At 39.3% G+C, this 21,612-nt stretch overlaps 2 protein-coding genes across 2 annotated transcripts in view; one reads left to right on the plus strand and one right to left on the minus strand.

Annotated features, from left to right (window-relative positions):
* Positions 1-7,097, minus strand: part of FAF1 (Fas associated factor 1) — a 440,606-nt gene extending 433,509 nt beyond the window's left edge. The window contains exon 1 of the mRNA XM_069477930.1: positions 6,930-7,097. Within this exon, the coding sequence (XP_069334031.1) occupies positions 6,930-6,974 (45 nt within the window). The 5' untranslated portion in view covers positions 6,975-7,097. The remainder of the gene's footprint in view (positions 1-6,929) is intronic.
* Positions 7,098-7,900: 803 nt separating this feature from the next.
* On the plus strand, positions 7,901-20,527 carry CDKN2C (cyclin dependent kinase inhibitor 2C). Its single transcript, XM_069477932.1, has 4 exons — positions 7,901-7,959; positions 13,817-15,801; positions 16,236-16,375; positions 19,798-20,527. The coding sequence occupies exons 3-4, from the start codon at positions 16,247-16,249 to the stop codon at positions 20,173-20,175; spliced, it is 507 nt and encodes a 168-aa protein (XP_069334033.1). The 5' UTR covers positions 7,901-7,959; positions 13,817-15,801; positions 16,236-16,246; the 3' UTR covers positions 20,176-20,527.
* Positions 20,528-21,612: the final 1,085 nt, after the last annotated feature.

A 21,612-nucleotide genomic window follows, 5' to 3' on the forward strand; every position in this document is an offset into this window, starting at 1 on the left:
AATCAGCAAACTTTCCTATAAGGAGCAGGGTAGATATTTTAGGCTTTACAGGCCATGCAGTCAACTACTTAACTCTGCTACTGAGAATAAAAGTGGCCACAGACAACATGTAAACAAATATGCATAACTGTGTTCCAATAACACTTTACTTACCAAAAAAGATGGTGGTTTGGGTCTTCAGGCTGTAGTTTGCTGACCACTAATCTAAATCAATTACCTGAATTAAAATTGAATGTCCTCAACCCTACTGCTGTCAAGTGATTAGACTATTTGGCTTGATGATCTATTTCAGTCTTTTGTTTATAGATAGATATGGCTCTAGACAGATCTTCACTCTATAGACTGAATAACTGAAGCCCATAAATGGTAAATGACTTTCTCAGAGACCACAGCCAAAACACAAAACAAAACAAAGCAAAACAAAACAAAACACTACAGCTCCAGGCACTCTACCTAAGTGCAATGCTCTAACAACTGCCCCCCATGGAGGTGTTATCACATACTGCTTACCTGGCAGGCATTCAAATGTTTTAGCACTCAGAAGTTATTAAAACCTAGAAAGAAACATACTGGTATCATGGAGGGGGCAGGAGGAGTAGGTTTCCTAAAGGCCCAGATAATGATTATTTTAGGCTTGTGGGCCACAAAGTCTCTATCTCAACTACTTACCTTTGTCACAGTAGCAAGAAAGCAGCTACAGACAACAGGTAAATGAATGGGTGTGGCTGTGTTCAAATAATCTTTATTTACAAAAATAGGCAACTGGCCTGCAAAATAGAGTTTGCTAATCTCTGATCTACAGGGTCCATAAAACCAGTCAGGCTAACATAGGCATCAACCCAATCATGTTCAATAATCTAGAGACACTGTGTTCATTCCATGGCTTTTGACCACCTGTGAGCTTAGAAGCACAGCACTAAGTGGTAGACTAGTAATGACCAAAGTGCCAGCTTTATCTTCCTTCCTTCCCTTCTGTATGTCTACTACATGCCAAGCACTGTTACTTTACATGTAAGTTTCCTCATCTGGAGTAATTTCTAAATGGCAGGTCTTGTTTTCCTCAGGAACTCCAAGCTATCTGACAAATTAGCTAGAAAATGAACACTCTTACATGTACCTGGATAAAATCTTTGTTTCATACCAACACATGACCTTGGACAAGTCATTTCCTTTTTCTGCATCTCAATTCCCACAAAAGGAAAAATGACAGGCTTCAAAATAGATTATCTCTGAAGCTCCCTATAGAGAACAAGTACATACCTTAAAATTGCCAAAGATAACAGCTAAAATTTACTGAATACTTTATATGTCAGATACCTTTTCTAATCGCTTTAACTCATTTTTCACATGGGGAAACTGGGGCAGAGATGTGAAGTGATTGGTCAAACAGCACAGGATGAGTGAGTGGTAGAGCTGTGATTTACATCCAAGTGGTCTGAACCCAAACTCCATATCCTTAAACTACCAATTATTGTACTTTATTCTACAAGCCAAAACCTTATTTTCCCAATAATCTATAATCCAAATACTAAAACAACATAATTTGTCCCTCTAATAAATAAAGAGGATAGAGGAGAAAAGAAAGGACAGCTAAAAGACTACTTGTGTCCATTATACTCAATCTCCTGCCCAAGGTAAACTCCCAGGAATGAAATATGATGTTTCATAGGTATTTAGCTTGGTCCCTAATCCATGACATCAAAAAGGATACCTAACAGTTTGGATTGATACCATTTTTGTTCACACAGTCATCATCTTTTACAGAAAGTATCTCTTTGTGTCAAACTAAAAAAGAAAGAAGAGGGATTCATAACTTCATTTAGAAGGAGAAAATGTTATGAAGAGGCAGAAGCTACTTGTGTGTCACCGAACACAAATGACTTACTAATAGTGCCATAGAAGAGTCCATGCTTCAAAGAGGAGCTCATAGGCCGGGCGCGGTGGCTCACGCCTGTAATCCTAGCACTCTGGGAGGCCGAGGTGGGCGGATCGTTTGAGCTCAGAAGTTCGAGACCAGCCTGAGCAAGAGCGAGACCCCATCTCTACTAAAAATAGAAAGAAATTATATGGACAGCTAAAAATATATATAGAAAAAAAAAAAATTAGCCGGGCATGGTGGTGCATGCCTGTAGTCCCAGCTACTCGGGAGGCTGAGACAGGAGGATCGCTTGAGCTCAGGAGTTTGAGGTTGCTGTGAGCTAGGCTAACGCCACGGCACTCACTCTAGCCTGGGCAACAGAGTGAGACTCTGTCTCAAAAAAAAAAAAAAAGAGGAGCTCATACACAAATGAAGCTTAAAAGTCCCACTATGATAGCCTAATATTAGAAAATTTATAAAGCAATTTAGGCAGCAAAAGTATTACTAGCTGGAAAGACAAGGAGTGAAAAACAAAGGCACAATTGTGTGGTACAGGAAACATAACTGAAAGTAACATCAAAATCAATGCTAATCCTCATATGTACAGTGGAGAGTTTAAAAAAAAAAAAGCCAAATTAGAGAAGAAATAAAAGGACGCAATCTATGAAACCATTGGAATTAGGCTCAGAAAGAATACTTTTTTAGCAAGGCAGATAAGATTTTGTTTCTGATAAAGTCTGAAACAAAATACTGCTACTAGTGAGAATTGTTCTTGTTTTCTTCATTTGAGCAGAGCTATGATCTCTGTCTCTATATTATCAGCAACAGAGAAACATAAATAGAAAAATATATCACTTTTCAGCCTTTTAGCAAAGATCAAGTGAAAAATATATAAGACCAACCTGTGAGACTAAATAAATACATCCCCCTTTTTATTATATGTTATAAAACTTTATCTTAGAGGAAAAAGAAATTAGCATGACAGTAATCAAAAGGTTAAAGGGCAGAAAACTATTACTCATCTAGACCCAAAGTAGAAAGTAACTACTATTACTGAAATTATTTGATAGCAACTGCAATTGTTTGGATAACTGTTTCACATCTGTAAGCAAACCAAATAGAAAGTTTGTTTGATCCAATGATTTTTGTGCACTTCAACATAAAAAAAGAATTCTACAATTACAAAAAGAACAAGATTTGGAACTTTCACCTGAATGTATCTCTTTGTTATAAAAACATTGGCGGGGGGGGGGGGGGGGGGGGGAGAACCTTATGATTCATCAATGCCTGCCTGTTTTTTTTTAATCTAGGAAATTCCTTTACACCCCCTCCTGGCTCTAGCCAGCCAGAACTGTAGGTGTGTACTACTTTAGTTATTCTTTTACCAGTAACATACTATGCTAACACTATGTACATTTAAAGCTGATTTTGGGTAGAATATTCCAAATTCTAAATTCATCTGCCCAAAACTAAGTTTAAAAATAATTACATATATACAACTATTATGTACCCATAATAATTAAAAATTATTGATTAAACACAATGCTGGCATTATCTTCATTCAAAATTTTGGTGGTACAGCCTATGTATGGCAGTTCTTCAAAAAATTATAAATATAATCACCATATGATCCAGCAATTTTACTTCTGTGTATATACCCAAAAGAATTGAAATCAGGGGCTAGGCATGATGAAAGTAATGGATAAACAAAATGTGATATATTTGTGATATATATATAGTCCTTAAAAAGGAATAAAATCCTGACACATGTTAACATGGATGAACTCTGGGGACATTATGCTAAATGAAATAAGCCAGTCACAAAAGGACAAATACTGTATGATTCTATTTATATGAGGTACCTAGAACAGTAAAATTCATACAGACAGAAAGTACAATGTGGCTGCCAGGGGCTGAGGAGACGGCGGGAGGAGATGTTATGTTTTAATGGGTACAGAATTATAGTTTTGTAAGATGAAAAGTGTTCTGGAGATGGATGGTGGTGATGGTAGCACAGCAATATGAATGTACTTAATGCTACCGACTGTACACTTAAAATGTATACAAGGCCAAATTTTATAAGTATTTTATCACAATTAAATTTAATTTAATTGAGAGAGTTTGGGGGGGTAGTCTTTTAGAAGACAATTTGGAATATATCGGCATGATATTAAGGTCATCCATCTATGATGTTCCAAACCTGCCCCATTAAGTCTAAGCTGTAATTGTCCACCTGCTATTTATCACCACTCCACTGATTTCAACAGAAGTCCTTTCTCTGTTGAATTGAACTACTCAAAAAGAATACAAAAATCCGGCCGGGCGCGGTGGCTCACGCCTGTAATCCTAGCACTCTGGGAGGCCGAGGCGGGTGGATCGCTCGAGGTCAGGAGTTCGAGACCAGCCTGAGCAAGAGCGAGACCCCCGTCTCTACTAAAAAAAAATAGAAAGAAATTATATGGACAACTAAAATATATACATACAAAAAATTAGCCGGGCATGGTGGCACATGTCTGTAGTCCCAGCTACTCGGGAGGCTGAGGCAGTAGGATCGCTTAAGCCCAGGAGTTTGAGGTTGCTGTGAGCTAGGCTGACGCCACGGCACTCACTCTAGCCCGGGCAACATTTGAGGTTGCTGTGAGCTAGGCTGACGCCACGGCACTCACTCTAGCCCGGGCAACAGAGTGAGACTCTGTCTCAAAAAAAAAAAAAAAGAATACAAAAATCCTTCTCAAAAGCTTTTCCATATTTAGACATTGTATTTTTTAGAACCTATTAATATCTAGCAATGATCAAAATCTGACATTCATTTTCAAAATCTAATCAAATTTTAAAATTATGTCCTTTCTACAAAGACAGCACTGAGCTGTCAAACTATTATGGATTCTCACAATCATATGATAAATAGAATGTAATTTTACTGCTATAGAAAAAACCAGCATCATCCAAGGATCCACATGCCAAGTCTTGAGCTATAATCTTCAAAATAAATCGCTTGGTTTTCTTATAACTGGATAAATGCTTATTTTCAAAAGTTAATCCTGTTAAAAAATATTACATAATATAAAAAACAGGCAGAATAATCATTTTAAAACTAAGACCACAAAAGGAAACTGATCTGGCATCATCATTTGTAGGAGGACTACAGGTTCCTAAACACAAAAAGGGCTAACATGTTTTAACATGTGTGTAGTTTTCTAAATAATGTTTTATTCTATCAATAACATTCTCTTACCTATTGGACAATATAAAATTAGCTCTCAGCATTTGGCAAACTACTGTTCACTGCAGATGCCATTAGCTCTTTTCTATTTGTAAACAATTATGTACAGTATTGTCATTGGTCTGAAAAGAAAAACTTATTACATTTTGTTAATGTGGTCAAAATAATCATTTTGATTTCCAAACCAAAATCTCTGATACTTACCAGAAAATCTTAACTTTGCCTGAGCACAAGAAGCCTAAATTTCCTGTCCTTTAGGCAATATAATGTTAATAATAAGCATAATAATTGTTACAAATAATAAGACAGAAAGCAGCTACAAGTTATTAATATTAGAGGTAAAAAGTTTGGTGAAATCAAACAAAGTTATATAATTACCTTAAAGCTTTTAATGAAGTAAACTACACTCTTCGTTGTCCAAAGCCTTTCCCATTATAACACCACAATTTTATAACAGCATAAAACTACACCTACAAATATAGAGTCTTTTTTCACACAATGCATTCCACATTAGATAAAAGATTGAACTGGACAACAAAAAACAAAACACAAAGATGATTATGAAAAATTTAAGCAGGCAAAAAACCTCAAGCCAATCCTAAACCTACAAAACACCAAAATCTTATGGTCAACTTATAAGAACCCTCCTTTCTGAATTTGGAGGTTACAGTATAATCAAAATGTAGATACATGCATATTCCTAATACCTGCATATCAGATACTACTGATAACCAAAAGAGCAAACTCTGGAAACAGTCACCGGAACATTAAGTTGTAAAAATAAGGAACATAAAAGAAGAGAGAAAGAGAAAGCCAGTCCTACAAAACTTCAGTAACAAAAAAATACTGCCTACCATGTTAGTGTTAGACCATGTGCAATGATGAGTGTTAAAGAGGGAAAAGTCTGCTATACTGGACAGTAGCTTCTAAGTTAATGCCAAAATGGTCTAAAACATGTCATTAAAATATTTTCTTCGCCAAACATCAAAAGGCAAAGGTAGCATTCACAGGGTATTAGTTCTAACTCAAAGTCTTTCATGATGCATACAGTTCTACTTTCAAAGAGACTCCCTAAGATAACTCACATGTCAGTGTCACTACAGCTGGGTTCAGTAAGGGAATAACCTTTAATTATCCTTAAATTATTCCTGGAGAAAAGACACCAACCGAGCAATTCAAGTCTGTAGGGGAGGGTAATTACCAATTCATATTTGTGAATTAAGCTTGTAAATTCACTGCAAATACCTTGGAATATACAGTTTTATCTGCCTCCTCGTTATCTTCTTATTTTCTATAGATTCCAATAAGGTATTCAGTCTCAAGTGTTTATTTTTCTTTGAAAAGGACCACAATGCCCAGTTTACCCTCATCACCTCCTCTTCACCATTCTGCTTTTTTACTCTTCCCTTAATACAATACACCACACCCATAACGCCACACGCTCCACACCCACACTCCATACATCACCCTCTCCTCATGGAACAACCCAAAACGCCCCATACTTAATGGTCACACATTTAATACCCCCAAATTCTACACATTCCCCACATAATACAGAAAACACTACATACACACTTCACACACCCAGTAATCCAACAGACTTAACAACCTCTCACCCTAAAAATCCCATTCAACCAGTACTTCACACATTCTTACACACACCTAACACAGCATATGAATTATATGCTCCTCCACGGCTCCCAACACACACCCCAAACCACATACCGTACAAAAGCTTAAACCACACACTACTGCAGCGCTCAAACAGATGCTGGAAAGAGGCCACCCTTCGGGCACCAGGAACCCAAGAGACTGGAGGTGGGAGAGGAACAGGGCCAGATACTTCACCTGAAAATCCGCCAGGATCATCTCCCGGTCCATGTTGGACGCCATGGCGGCTACCGAGTTCCGCGGCTCCGGGAGCGAAGCGCGCACCTGGGAGGGAGAGGGCGCCTCCTGCGGCCGTCGTCGCCGCCGCCGCCGCCGCCGCCGGGCTCCGAAGGGCTGGCGGGCTAGCCGGCGGGCGGGCCGGCGGGCCGGCGGGCGGGGCAGCGCGGGAGGTCCTAGGCACTCATGCACTCGGTAACCTTCAGGCGCCCTGGCCGCCTCCCTGTGCCCTGCGGGACCCGCGCCGCAGCCGACCCGACAGGGAGGTTAGTCTGGACGAGGGTCCGCTCTTACGGTCGCCGGCCAGGATGAGGGCAGGTTGCGACAGCGCGAACCCGGCTCCCCTCCGCCGCAGCGAGATCGACGGGGGCGGGGAAACCGAGCAAGCTAGCAGGCGGGCGAAAGCCACGGCCGCCTCCGCCTCCTCCGCTTCCTCCCTGGCCGCCGCCTCCGCCCCTGGTTGGCCAGCGCCAGGCTGTCGCACATTTTGCCTGTCATCGAGGTCGCAAAGCGCTGCTTTGCGGCTTCCACGTGACCGCCCTCCTGTCAAGAGCTGAGCGCGCGACTACCAGGCAAGGAGTCTCTTGGGGACGCCAACCTGCAACTGCGGGAGCTTGAAGTCCCGCAACAGGTTATTCTGGTTTGGATTTAAGCAAAGGCCTCGGGGTATCGTCTCCCTCTAGCTGGGGTGGTAATCAGATTCTGTGCCTCATGTGGTTAGTTAAATACGTACACATACAGCCTCACAACCCAACTGAACACACTGTCACAACCCGTCTAACAAACAGCATTTCAAAAATATACATTTTCTCTAACAAAGTTTCACCAAAATACAACTTCATATACAGTCTCATACGCAACCGCACTGTAAAACCCGCTTACGGTGTCATATCCAATCCCAAACTCCCAGATGTCTGCATCCTCAGACTCTTAACACCGAGGTAACCAGATTCCCATGGAAGACATGGGGGAGAGGTGGAAGCTGAGAAAGGTGGAAATCTCTCCCCAAGAATAGGATAAGCATTTTTTTTAAATGGGTATAGGTGGTTTAAAAACCTGCTGCAGTCATACCTGTATTTAAAACTGAGATATATCTAGGGAAAAGGCAAGTCCAGCTTTGAATATAGTCAATTTAAAGTACTTTCATAAATGATACTAAAATACTTACCTTACTGAAAGTTTCAACCTATAGTAAGAAATTGACAGCCTCTGTACCTAAAACAGCCAAAGACTGTGTTCAACGAAGTGTGACAGTTTGTAATGGACATCCAGGCTAGAGGAAGGGAAACAGTGGAATATGTTCAAACTTGAATTCGGAAAACATCAGCTTCTGGATTGCAATAGGACATTTACTGACTTTGGAAAGAATGTTAAAGCCTAAAAATGTGAAATAAGATTGCCGATTTTATGCTGTAGAACTAAAATAAATACTAGTGAAATCACAATGTAGAATCAAGGCCTAGGCTGCTTAAACTGGGAATATATTCATGAAAAATCAGAAAATCTGAGTTAAATGTTCAGTTTCCCTGAATACAAAGAAGTACACTATTTTGTTTTAAGATCCAGGTTTATTTTGTGTGTTTTCCCAGATGAAAATAGTCTGGCCTACATCTCTTACGTGATAATGTGTTTACACCAGAATTAGCTAAATAATAGAACCCTTCATAGCCACATGAATTGAAGTGTCTTGCTTGTCATCCCTAAGAAAATAAATTCCAACATTTGGCACAAAGGTGAAATACAGTGGCAACAATATAAATGTGACAATTCAGTTGCCCCATTCATATAGGTCACCCTCAGTACCAGACAGGTGAATAATTTTTTCTAGTTACAAGGATTAATGCAGCCCTGAAAACTTGAGGGTTCTTCTCTGTGATGACACATGTGTACCTCAGAACCATTAAAATCCCATATTGCTCCCTTCATCCTTCCTTTCTCTCTACCTGGAAATTAAAACAATGTGTGGTTATGTAGAAAGATGGGAAAAATGCCCTAGACATTCAGGCATATTAGTTCTGCTTTCCCAAAAATTAGCTGAGGGAACTTGGATGAGTCACTTAGTCTTTCTGACTTCAGCTTCCAACAGGCCTATTTCAGGTGACAAATGAGAAAACAATTATAAAAATACATGGAAAACATAAAATATTTTTACAAAACTAGCATAGATTTCAAAGTCAGCATTACTGGATTTGCATTCTAATTCTAGCCCTTCACAAAACCTCTGTGAGTCAGTTTCTTATCTCTGAAATCAGGCTTAGAAAACATTGATTTTGAATGTAGAGTGATATAATACTTGTGAAAACTCCTCATAAACCTTAGAGCTCTCCACATATTAGTATACCAATTCCTAAATGATTTTCACAGGGTCACCTTTTCCACAGAACGTAAGCCAATAAGGATTTTTCTCCTTTCTAATCACTGCTTTTACAATCTTTACAATTTAGTGTTCCAATAACTTCTGTAATTTTTTTCTCTAATCGTTTCATCTATATATGTTTTTTGGGTGTTTTGTTTTATTTTGTTTTGCTTTTGTGAGACAGGGTCTTACTCTGTTACCCAGGCTGGAGTGCAGTAGAAGTATTCACACGTCACTGGAGCCTCAAACTCACAGGCTCAAGTGATCCTCCTGCTTCAGCCTCCCAAATAGCTGGGACTAGATGTGCAGGCCACCATGCCCAGCTAATTTTTCTGATTTTTTGTAGAGATGAGGTCTCCTTATGTTACCCAGACTGCTCTCAAACTCCTGGCTTCAAGCAATCCCCCCTCCTCAGCCTCCCACTGCGCCCAGCCTCATCCATGTATGTTTTATCTCTCCGATGTGAAAGTCCCCTGAAATTATAAATCATTTTATCCTATGCATTTTTATACTCACCATAGTTCATGCATAGCAAAGTCTTGGGTACATAATAGTCAATGTTTTTAAATTTTTTAATTTTTATTGGGTGTCTACTATGTACAGGTACATTACATGCCTTATCTAATTTAGTCTTCACAACAACCACTTTACATAATAAAAAGCTACTCTGAGAGGTTACAAAGTGTCAGACCTAGGATTCAAGGCTAAGTCAAACTAGTGTTCTTTCCACTTATCCTGTTGCCTCCCTACTATTCACCCTCCATGCTGCTAAGTTTATATAATTCCTGAAGAAACTGTTTCTTCCCTATGACCTAACTATTCACAGTTTGATACCCAGAATCCAAAATGATTGTCCACTACAGAGAAAAGGAGGAGAGAAAAACAAATAGTGAGTTAGGAGAAAAAAAATCACTTTTCGTTTCTCCAGAATTCCTCCCTTAAGAAAAACAATTTCATTTAAGTGCTACAAAGAGAATAGAAATGTAGAGAAATTCTCTATCCATAAGCACAAGCAAAGAAAATATAATTTTAATCTATCTATTCTCATAGTTTGTCTACTGTATAATAATTCATGGAGCTCTGCCTAAGTTAAATACAGATGTTTTTCTAGAATCTCCATGTTCTTTTAAAAGAAACTTTTACTTCATATTTCTTTCAAATATAAACAATCAAGCTTATTTGTACTTATTTTATGAAATTTCTATTTGAAATTATTTTAGATTTATTTATTTTTTTTTTTTTTGAGACAGAGTCTCACTCTGTTGCCCAGGCTAGAGTGAGTGCCATGGCGTCAGCCTAGCTCACAGCAACCTCAAACTCCTGAGCTCAAGCGATCCTCCTGCCTCAGCCTCCCAAGTAGCTGGGACTACAGGCATGCACCACCATGCCCGGCTAATTTTTTCTATATCTATTTTTAGCTGTCCATATAATTTCTTTCTATTTTTAGTAGAGATGGGGTCTCGCTCTTGCTCAGGCTGGTCTCGAACTCCTGAGCTCAAAGGATCCGCCCACCTCGGCCTCCCAGAGTGCTAGGATTACAGGCGTGAGCCACCGCGCCCGGCCTATTTTAGATTTAGAGAGTATTTCCACAGATAGTACACAATGTTCCTATATACTTTTTATCCATCTTCCTTTGATGTTACCATCTTACATAAATATAGTACATCCACCAAAACTAAGGAATTAACATTGCTACAATACTATTAATTAAATTCTAAAGACCATCTTTGGATTTTTATGCTAATATCCTTTTTCTGTTCCAAGGTCCAAAACAGAAATACCACACATTACATCTAGTTGTCATGTCTCCATAGCCTCTTTCAATGTGTGACAGTTTCTCACTCTTAACACTTTTGAAGAGTCAGGAACTTTATAAAATGTCCTTCAATTTGGGATTGGTTAATGTTTTCTCAGAATTATACTTGAGTTTATGGATTTGGGGGAAGAATACCACAGAGGTGATGTGTCCTCGTCACATCACATCAGGGCCACATGTCATCAATTTGACTGGTGGTGTTAACCTTGATGCTTTGGTTAAGATAATCAAGTTTTTAAAAAATACTTCTCACTTATAAGTTAATTCATGAGAAGACGAATGCTACTGTACAGGTAGATCTACACTTAAGTAATCAAACATGTATTTCATCTAATGATTTAATGGTAAGAGTCTAGTGGCTGACCCTGAACTTTCAAGTAATGGAAAAGGCGTAAGATTTGTAGCCCCAAGATCTGAGTTCAAATTCTATGTCCAGTACTTAACTGACTTTATTTTTTTAAACTCAAACCAGAGGAGATGCTAAACTGAGTTTAAATCACAATTTCAATAAACCTCAATTCCCTCATCTGAAAAATGGGTTACATTATCATATTTACCTGAGTTGTTATAAAGATTAAATAATGTAAATATTATATTTTTAATACATACACATACCATGAAACACTATACAAATACTAATTGTTGCTATTGTGTTTAATCTTTTAAGTTGCTTCCTGGGCCTTAATTTTTCTTACTTTACAAAAGGACTTTATTTTATTATTTTTTTAAACAATTTTTTAAAACCAAGGAGTTCAATCTGTAACTGACTGTGAACAATCAAGTGAGATAACTCACTATCTTCGGACCAGCCACAAAAGGACTTTCATAAGTGGTATGAGTACCCAAATGGAAAAGCTTGCTGAATCTCAGAAATAATATGCCAACACCACAATTATAAAGTGATAAAAATGCCCCCTGAGGTTGCCAGTCTGTTTTCCACCTCTTTTGACCTATAAATACCACAAAGAGGAAGACTTTGAGAACACTTAAAAGAAATTGTAAATAATACATACACATATCCAAAAGCTAATCATTCAGAAACTGTGCACACTTAAGTCAATGAGGGAAAAGCACAAAATAATTTGACTAAATCATATTTCTATAAGTCTCTAAAAAGGATTATAAACTGCTGAAGAAAAAGATTTCCATGACTCTTAGTATTTAATATCCAACTATAAAGGCGGAATTTCAGTATTTGAGGGACACATCACTACTATGTTAAAAGAGAAACCACTACTTTCAATATAATGGAGAGCTTAACTCTTTAAATCTTTCATTTAAAGCATGTTAGAGTATTAGCTTACTGAAGGCAGAGATACCCTTGAATCTATTCACTGAACTGGCACTCAGTAAATATTACATTTTCCTTGGAGGTACTTTGTAATGCTTACTTATGCTCTCTAAACTAAGCCTGTAGCCTCTGTGCTGCCATTTCTGGTTTACCTAATAGGCAGACTAATCACGTGCTTTAGGGCACCAGCAAAACAAGAATTTAAAAAAAAAAAAAAAAAAAACTTTCCCAAAGAATTTAATGTGTCAACAAAAGCACTGAAGTCATCATCATGGGAAAAATCAGAACTTTGCTGGACTTTTTTACTCTTATTTTTGGGTTTTGTATATTTTTATTTTTATTTACATATGAGGAAGAGGTTTTAGGGCATCAAAATCTTTTCAGGGCTTAGGACCTGCAAAAACGTTAATCTGACTCTGTGTGCATCTTAAATTATCATAAATTTTATTTACTCAGTTATTCAGCAAAAGTATTTTATTTCATGGAAATTATAACATTTATACCCATACTTTATATAAGTACAATTTAATATTTTTCTTCATTACACTATTTTCTCTAAGTACAAAACCAGAACAAATGCTAGAAAGCAACTCATAAATTGGAGTTCTCTCCCTCCAGCTGTACTAAAAGATTCCATAGTTCCCAGAAAAAAGTAAATTTTTATTTCTTACTAGTATAAATGAACTATTAAATGTTCTATTTCAAACATCTAAATATATGTAAGAAGAAAGAGAGGAGTTAATTTCTTCCGTTGTAGTTCCCATTTGATTCACAATTCAAGTTTAGTTACCCGAGAAAAGCACCCTGGTTATTTTTTTCCTCAACAATTCAGTTATAGAAAACGTTGCCAAATTCTTCCCAGCTTCAACTCTCTTTCTACCTACCAGCCAATCTGTTGCTAGATGATTATTCTGATGTTTCTGATGTGTTTTGTTGTTAATATTCCCAGTTTACTTCAAGGATAAGGGTACAGATGTTGCTTGAGGATATGCTTGCCAAAGACCGGTTCTAATTAGACCACTTGTCATTTTTTGCTTGGTTTCATTTTGACCACTGGGTGCATCATGCAACCGTGTTGGATATTTTTAAGGGTATAAAAATACAGAAAGCAGTAGTTAATTTATCTCACACAGCACAAAGAGGCAGTTAAAAGTACAAAGAATTGGTGTCAGACGATTAAATACACGATTAGGAAAGAGACCATTCCTTTACATCTAGAAACCCTCCCCACCTCTCACCCCATCCCCCTCAAAACCAAGCCATATCTAAGTAATAGAAGAGAACTTTGGCAACAAAGAAGTGGCTTTGTTAGAAAACACTTTCCAAGGTTTATTTTAATTTTTGCTTTAAAAGTAATTTTTTCCCTCCCTTTCCTCCAAGAATAGCAATATTTCTGTTTCTTAGTCCTTGGAACATAAAGGCTTCAGAGTTCCTTATGATTTCTTACCTATACTATGTGTTAAGTTTTCGTAAAGTTCAGTCTATACAAGGCTTACTTTTTTCTGAGCACTGTGATTGTCAGTCCGGTTCTCTCCCGGACCCCCATGGCCACCTCTGCCCATCCCAGCCCCGGCGCTGATCTGGCAGGTGCGAGGCTGAGGCCCGGCGCTCAGCGAAGGAGGCCAAGTTTACACAGTGCGCGCGCCCTAGAGGAGGCGGCGGCAGCCGCAGGCCTGGCCGCTCGAACTTTTCGAGGCTGGCAGGAGAGCGGGGAGGCAGGCCGACCTGCCCGGCTAGGACTGGAGAAGATTCCCTGTGCGCCAGCTCGCTCTCCGCCTTCCTACAGCCAGAGCGGTTGAGACTCTGAGGCCCTGCGGCTTTTCACAGCCGTCTTAATTAACAAACCCCCGCGCCGAACAGTAGAGTTCGGGACAGCCCGGGGTTTCGCGTCGCAGACTCCAGCCCGCCCATCAGCCGAAGGACGACAGGCCGGGCTCGGCTGGGCAGAACCCCGCTCCAGCTGGGGCCTGGCCGCCGGGTTGGCGGGCGGGAGCCGGCGCGAGAGACTGAGGGAAGGAGGCGGGGAGCAAAGAGACGGGAGGAAGGGAGCGGGGCTGAAGGGGCGGAGCCTGCGAGGCAGCGAGCGAGAGCGCCAGCAGGGCGGAGGGCGGAGCGTGGGCCGGGCCCAGCCTTCCCGCTCCCGCGGCGCTGCAACTCCGCCGAGCCTCCTTAAAACTCTGCCGTTAAAATGGGGGCGGGTTTTTCAACTCAAAAAGCGCTCAATTTTTTTCTTTTCAAAAAAAGCTGATGAGGTCGGAAAAAAGGGAGAGAAACCGGCACCGTCTCTGAGAGGCAACAGAAGCAGCAATTGTTTCAGCGAAAAAAGAAGCAAGTGAGGGAGGAAAGGAAAAGAGCAGAAAGAGGGAAGACGCGCAAGTGTCTGTAAGGGTGAAGGGAGCAGGGGCTCGCGATTTGGGGGGACAAGCTACAAAAGCAACTGTCACTGGGAGCACTGCGGCTCGCGAAGAAGCTTTGCTGCCAGGCTGGGCTCCAGGGCACAGCTGGCTGGCGGCTGCCCTGTCCGCGGCACAGGCTAGGGGCACAGCACAGGCCCGGGACCGCGAGAGGTTGGCGAAGTGGCACCAGGCGCTGAAGCTGCCGGGCTCTCGCTGAGAAGGCGGCTGGACTAGCTGCGCCCTGGAATTGTAGCGACTCCCCCTACTCAGAGCTTGGCCTGCACTTCCCAGGACCTTCCCATCTCCGGAGGCCCCCAGAAAACCGGGAAAGGAAGGAAAAGACAGCGGCGGCGGCAGCTCAATGAATGCCTACAGCAAAAAGCCTGAACTAGCTCGGTCGTAGGCGGGAAGTTACGGGAGGGCTGCCCTGTGCAGCCGCGATGCTGCCGCGAGCTGCGCCAGCGGTCGGGGCCCCATAGACGCTTCCCGCATCGCTCTCCTCCTTCCTCAGGCTGCCGGGAGTCCCGGGACCTGGTGCGGCCGGCATGACGGGCTTGTTGGGGACCCGCCACGCTCCTGGCAACCTCCGGAAACGCGCGCCGAGCCCGGCTCCCACGACCTCTGAGGTTCGGCGGGGCTGCGGCAGCCTGGCGGGCAAGATTCGGAGCCTTCCTGCGCGGCGTTAGTGCGGGGCTCGGCCCGGACGTGACTAAAGGCTCTTCTGGAGAAGCCGAGAGCACTAGGGAGCCGTTAAGACCTGTAACTTGAGGGCCACGGAACTGCTACTCCCGTTTGCCTCTGGCGATCATCTTTAACCCCCCCGGAGCACGTCAGCATCCAGCCACCGCGGCGTTCTCCCAGCAGCTGAGGACTCAGGACTACCCCTTCGGCGAGACGGATGGAAACCGAGCCCCTTCGAGGATCTGCCCCTGCAGTTCTGGCTCATGTGGCTCAAGTCACCACCGTGAACAAGGGTGGGTTAATGCCTTTTCTTCCGCGATATTTTCTGCCCTGATCTGGTCCCTTAAGTCTCCGCACACATTCCTCACTGAGATCTGTAGCATAGGTACGTGACAGCTCTGCCTACATCTTACGTCCACGATAATTAACCAGGAATGTATGTGTGTCTGTGTCTCTCTGTTGAATCACTAGAATTCTTCATAGGGGTTAAAGCTAAAAAGCGAGGAGAGGAGCCCCTCTCCAATGGCTCAGTTTTGCTGAATAATCACGTGTGAATCGAGGGGCGGGCTTTTGGCAGGCAGATCTTACTAGTATTTACTACCAAGCTCTACTCCAGATTAACCATCCCAGTCCTTCTGTCAGTCCTCGATGCCATCATGCAGCCTGGTTAGGAGAAAAGGAAAGGGGAAAAAGAAAAGCAACTAATTCATCTTTTCCCGATCGTCAGGACCCTAAAGAATGGCCGAGCCTTGGGGGAACGAGTTGGCGTCTGCAGCTGCCAGGGGGGACCTAGAGCAACTTACTAGTTTGTTGCAAAATAACGTAAACGTCAATGCACAAAATGGATTTGGAAGGACTGCGCTGCAGGTTGGTATTCAGAGAGGTGGGGAAAACAGGTCAGTTAATGTTGCCTACGTGACCCGGGTTTCTAGAATGACAGCTTTTAATCTTTCAGTGGTACAAAATTTCACTGTTTTTAAACCTAGTTGGTTGCCATATTTTATATCTTTAAGTGGACCCAACTCCCCAAAATGACGTACTTTGAACAAATTTGTCAAATCCAATAACATCCTCGATATCAAGTGAGTTCCAGGTTTGCTCTTAATTTTTGGAATGTTTTTGTGACGGTGGGGATTTTAAAGTAGTCATTGTACCGCCGAGGTTTGTTTTGTTTTGTTTTCTAAGGCAGCTCTGTAAACACATTATTATGATTATTTGAAGTAAATACACTGCTATTAGTGGTTTCACGTACTTTGCCCCCAATAATTGACTTTAACATTAATTTTCTTGGCTACTGGCAAGGGTGTTTTTCCTTCAAATGCTTCAAGTTTTGACAAACGACCTTTCCTCGTTTGCAATGGGTGGCCTGGGCACCGGGACAGGATGTACATTTCACGGTTAATGTAATACCATCCACTCATTCAGGAGTGGGAAAGAATAAAAAGTTGAATTTTCTAATCAGAGCTTAGCTGCAATGTTTTTGTCTCTGCGATCATGCTGTGGTATGCTCTAATTTTCAGTAATTAGATTTACAGGAAACAATTGACATGTGTCCAGCTGCCAAGAATTGTACCTGATAATTTTTTTCCCTCCTCTGAGTGTTATATGTAATTTATTTGAAAAGCTTAGAAACAGAAAAATGGCAAAATAGTATCAAATAGTTGCTTTATCAGAGTTCTGATGACATTCTTATGAGCTATTCTTATTTGGAAATGTAACACTTGAAGTTGTTTTTGAAAACCTATTGGGGAGAGGGTTTTTAGAGGGCTTTGTTTCGGTTGTGAGAATTTGAAATTTAAGCGGCAAGAGATATACTATTAACAGATGAAATCCATACAGTTTGTACATTTTAAATCAGAATACACTGGCCTTGCAAAAATTTCAGTATTAAGGAAGCTTATGCATAGATACTACATTATTTATCTTGTTATTTCAGGTAGATTAAGTAGAGAAAGGATACTTTTTTCCCTCTAGGAGTTTTGAACAGGTTTGGTGATGATAGCAAAAAAGTTTCCTGTTGAAAACTCAAAAGATTATATAAACCTCACAAAGAATGAGCCACTTAACCCACGTTCAGCATAAGATCTTACAGGACTTTTGACGAACAGGAAGACTGGGGGATTAACGCTATAAAAAAAAACAGTTTTGACAAACATTTTTAATACAATCCTGAATCTTGTTTATAATAAACATACTTATCAAGATACTAACACCCACTTATTGTGGCTTAGTCCTAGTACATAAAATGAAACACACACACACAAACAGGAGTTTCAAGAAGCTTATTTTCAGTATGCATAATCCTGACTCTGAAGTTATGTCATACCTCCAGAAAGAACTTTCTTCAAAATCATTTCCAATATTGCTATTATTTGCTGTGAAAGAAGGCAAATTTACTTCTGAAATTATGTTTATTTAACTCAATTGCAAAAGCTTTTTCCTCCTCCCTAGTGGAGTTTTTCTATCAGGATAATATCAAAGGCCTTAATCGTACGTTTGCTTTACAAAGATCCAAGGTGTCTCTTATTTTTCTCATTCTCGGTCCTTAAATGTAACTAAATCTTTAGAGACAGTTGTGGCAAAAATTAGATTACATTAATTTTTAATGACCAAAAGTGTATTTCATTGAAGTTCTTGAAAAGTAAATTATTTATCTTTTTTTTACCACTGTTCCAAAAGAAGGGCTAAAAGTCAATAGAGTTTTGTTCAATAGGGAATCCTTAATATCTTGGCCATCTATATGTTTGCATTTACAAAATATTATTCACCCTAAATATTTTTTATATTACTTAATTTGTGATTATTTTTACAAAAAATAATTTAAACACATCAACTTTGTATTCTCGAATAGATTATCATTTAATTTCATAAACACTGAGTGTATCTATTATGTAAGCTATTTATTATAAATTTAGATTATTATGAATATACCTAAAAATAAATGAAGCCAGTTAAAATGCAGAAAATTTCTGGCATGTTAAGGAGAGTAATATTTTTTAAAACTAAATTATGTATTTTTTATACTTGTATGCTGCTCCACAAGATATTTTATAATTATGAGATACTATTAATGACCTCTTATTAGAGTGAAATATATTCAAATAACAGTAGATAAGTCTTTTGTGATGTGAATTATTTGTCTGTTGATAGCAAATGTTAATACCACATTGTACTTTTAAAATGTTGGCAGTTTACAAATAACTATTCCTAAATGCTTGATAATAACTGCAAAAGGAAATAAGATGGGATCACCAGTTGATTACTAAATGGGCTCAAACCACAAGACAAGGCTGTCTGAGTCCCAAAACACTCATTAAATGTCTAATTTTTACTTCTTTTGATCACTTGAAAATAAGGAGGCTAGCGAGAACTTGGAGAAATAGTAGATAATATAGTAAGATGACTATTTCATTCTTTTCAAGAACAGTTGCCATATAATCATTTCCTATCTACTACAAGGCATATCAGGAACTTAGTTTTACATAAATTAATATCGTAAGCAATGTAGAACACTGTTGCTTATTTAACACCTTAATAATCAGTAACATTTTGTAGTTTGAAATGAAAGATTCTAAGCACTGAGTACACTAGTGACCAATATTAAATAACTTGCAAAGAAAAAGTATTTTAATGAAAGGCTTGGAAATTTGGTACTATATCTATTTGGTAGGAACTTGTAAAAATTAATCATTTAAGAAAGTATCAGAAAATATCATTTAACAGATCATTTTTACACTAGGTGATAGATTCAGATGTGTTGAAACACTTGTTTTAGGGTTTAGAGAAACTCACCATCCTTATTTGCTTTCAGTACCTATTTAGAAAATAAATTTTAATCACATTTGATTTTCCAGAATTAATACCCATGGCACATTTTATGAGTACGAACAAGCAAACAAAATGAGACTCTTATTTAAATCCCAAATTCCATTTCTTTTATTTTAAAAAAATTCATAAAACTTTATAACTCTTCATGGGAGATAGAAAACTGAGTTATCAGTGAAAATTTTATTCAAGTTGCACAAATTCTGTTCTATTGATCAATTTATCCTACTTTGGGGCCCATTTAAGATATTCCATCATAGAAGCTCAATTTTTAGAAGTTTTGTTCCACGTTCACCTACTAGCGCTTTTCTGCAACTCAGCCCTTCAAACTCCATCCTTTGAGTCTTCCCCAAGCGCTCCATCAAAAATAAATAGTTACATAAATAGAAGGGCAGATAGATATTTTAAAATATTTCTGTAGCATGAGCTCTTGAAGGATTCTACCATTTTTACTTCTTTTCTAGGTTATGAAACTTGGAAATCCTGAGATTGCCAGGAGACTACTACTTAGAGGTGCTAATCCCGATTTGAAAGACCGAACTGGTTTCGCTGTCATTCACGATGCAGCCAGAGCAGGTTTCCTGGACACTTTACAGACTTTGCTGGAGTTTAAAGCTGATGTTAACATCGAGGATAATGAAGGGAACCTGCCCTTGCACTTGGCTGCCAAAGAAGGCCACCTCCCAGTGGTGGAGTTCCTGGTGAAGCACACGGCCAGCAATGTGGGGCATCGGAACCATAAGGGTGACACCGCCTGCGATTTGGCCAGGCTCTACGGGAGGAACGAGGTCATTAACCTGATGCAGGCAAACGGGGCAGGGGGACCCTCGAATCTGCAATGAATGTGGGGAGGGCTTTCCCACATCGTCTTTACTTTGCTAGTTAATTGGGTGGCTGTTATGACTATTTTAATATCGTTTGTTAAAATACAGTTTTGTCATATTTTAAGCAGCTAGTTAAATCCGAAATTGCATAAGTGAAAATCTTACACATATATTTAAGCAACATCTTTTTCACCTGCAAAACCCTGACTTCTAACGTGTAATTGCAAATAGCTTTGGCTTTCTTCTGAATATTTTATCTTTCCTTGCTTCCCGCTTTGCCAATCTCAATATTCAACTTGGAAAGTTTGTTTTTAAAATGCTTTGTCCTGATGTTTCTTTTGCCTAATTAAAACACTTTTTCAAAACAGGACAACGTTTTTCTGTGATTTTCACTCTATAACACACAGACAACTTGCCACTTCCTAAGGAGAACTGTACTAAAAGTTCATTGATGTTTTAAGCCTTGATATTGGAAAAAGTAGACCAAATGGAAAACTAGACATATTCTTTTTATGATTCAGTTATTCTTTTCTTCCTGTCCCCATATTCCCCACCTCAGATTTTACTTGGTGCCTAGTATTTCTGCTTTAAAACAGAATAAGGACAACATTTTTTGAAGCTCAGACCTGAAATTATTTCAGTGCAAACTTCTCCTAATGTTCAGTCTTCCCTTTTTCTCAAAGTTAAGTCAAATAGTTGAAGGACAGGTTTCAGAGTAGCAATCTGAAAACAAATTAATGTTAGCTCTAAAGGCCGGTTTAAAAGAAAATGCCACCTTAAAAGTGCTTCCCATTAATTGATTTTTAATCACAAAATGAAACAATTTGGTTAAATAATACACTTCCCAAAATGATAACATAGGTACACTAGGTATAATATTGACTTTTTCTCTCCAAATGCCAGAAATGTAAAATTATAAAATGTTTAAGTATTAAATAAAATACAATACCAACTTTTAGGGGGTGAAAAACTCAGCAAGAAAAAAATATAAAAATTATACATAAAGGCCATAACTATTTTGTGGTCTGCAGAACAATAAATGTAATAACTTGTACAATCATAAGTAAGCCACTCCCACATATGGTACTTAATTTCCTGAAAACTTTTTAGTAAAGGAGTATAAAATCTTTTTAGGAACATGTTTAGCTAAAAATAAAAAAAAAACTTTTTTGAAGGAAATAGAAATATCTAATTTCTAAGAGGATTTTTCAGCATCTACTACTAACTCTGTCATTTTAGTTAAAGATTATCTAAATTTATAAATACTTTATTAATCATCTCCCACATGATCAAAGATGTTTTATGTGTAAGTTCCCTCCTTCTCCTTCATAAGCTCTCCACCCTTGCTCCAAAAAGAACAAAATACTTCAAGGTTTATTGAAGGACATGGTTCTGAAGCCTGCTCTAAGAAGGACTGGAATGGTTGCAAGCAGTGGTTTTCAATAATTTATTTTT

The sequence above is a fragment of the Eulemur rufifrons genome, chromosome 8 (genome assembly GCF_041146395.1).
Source record: "Eulemur rufifrons isolate Redbay chromosome 8, OSU_ERuf_1, whole genome shotgun sequence".
NCBI classification, from domain to species: Eukaryota; Metazoa; Chordata; class Mammalia; order Primates; family Lemuridae; genus Eulemur; species Eulemur rufifrons.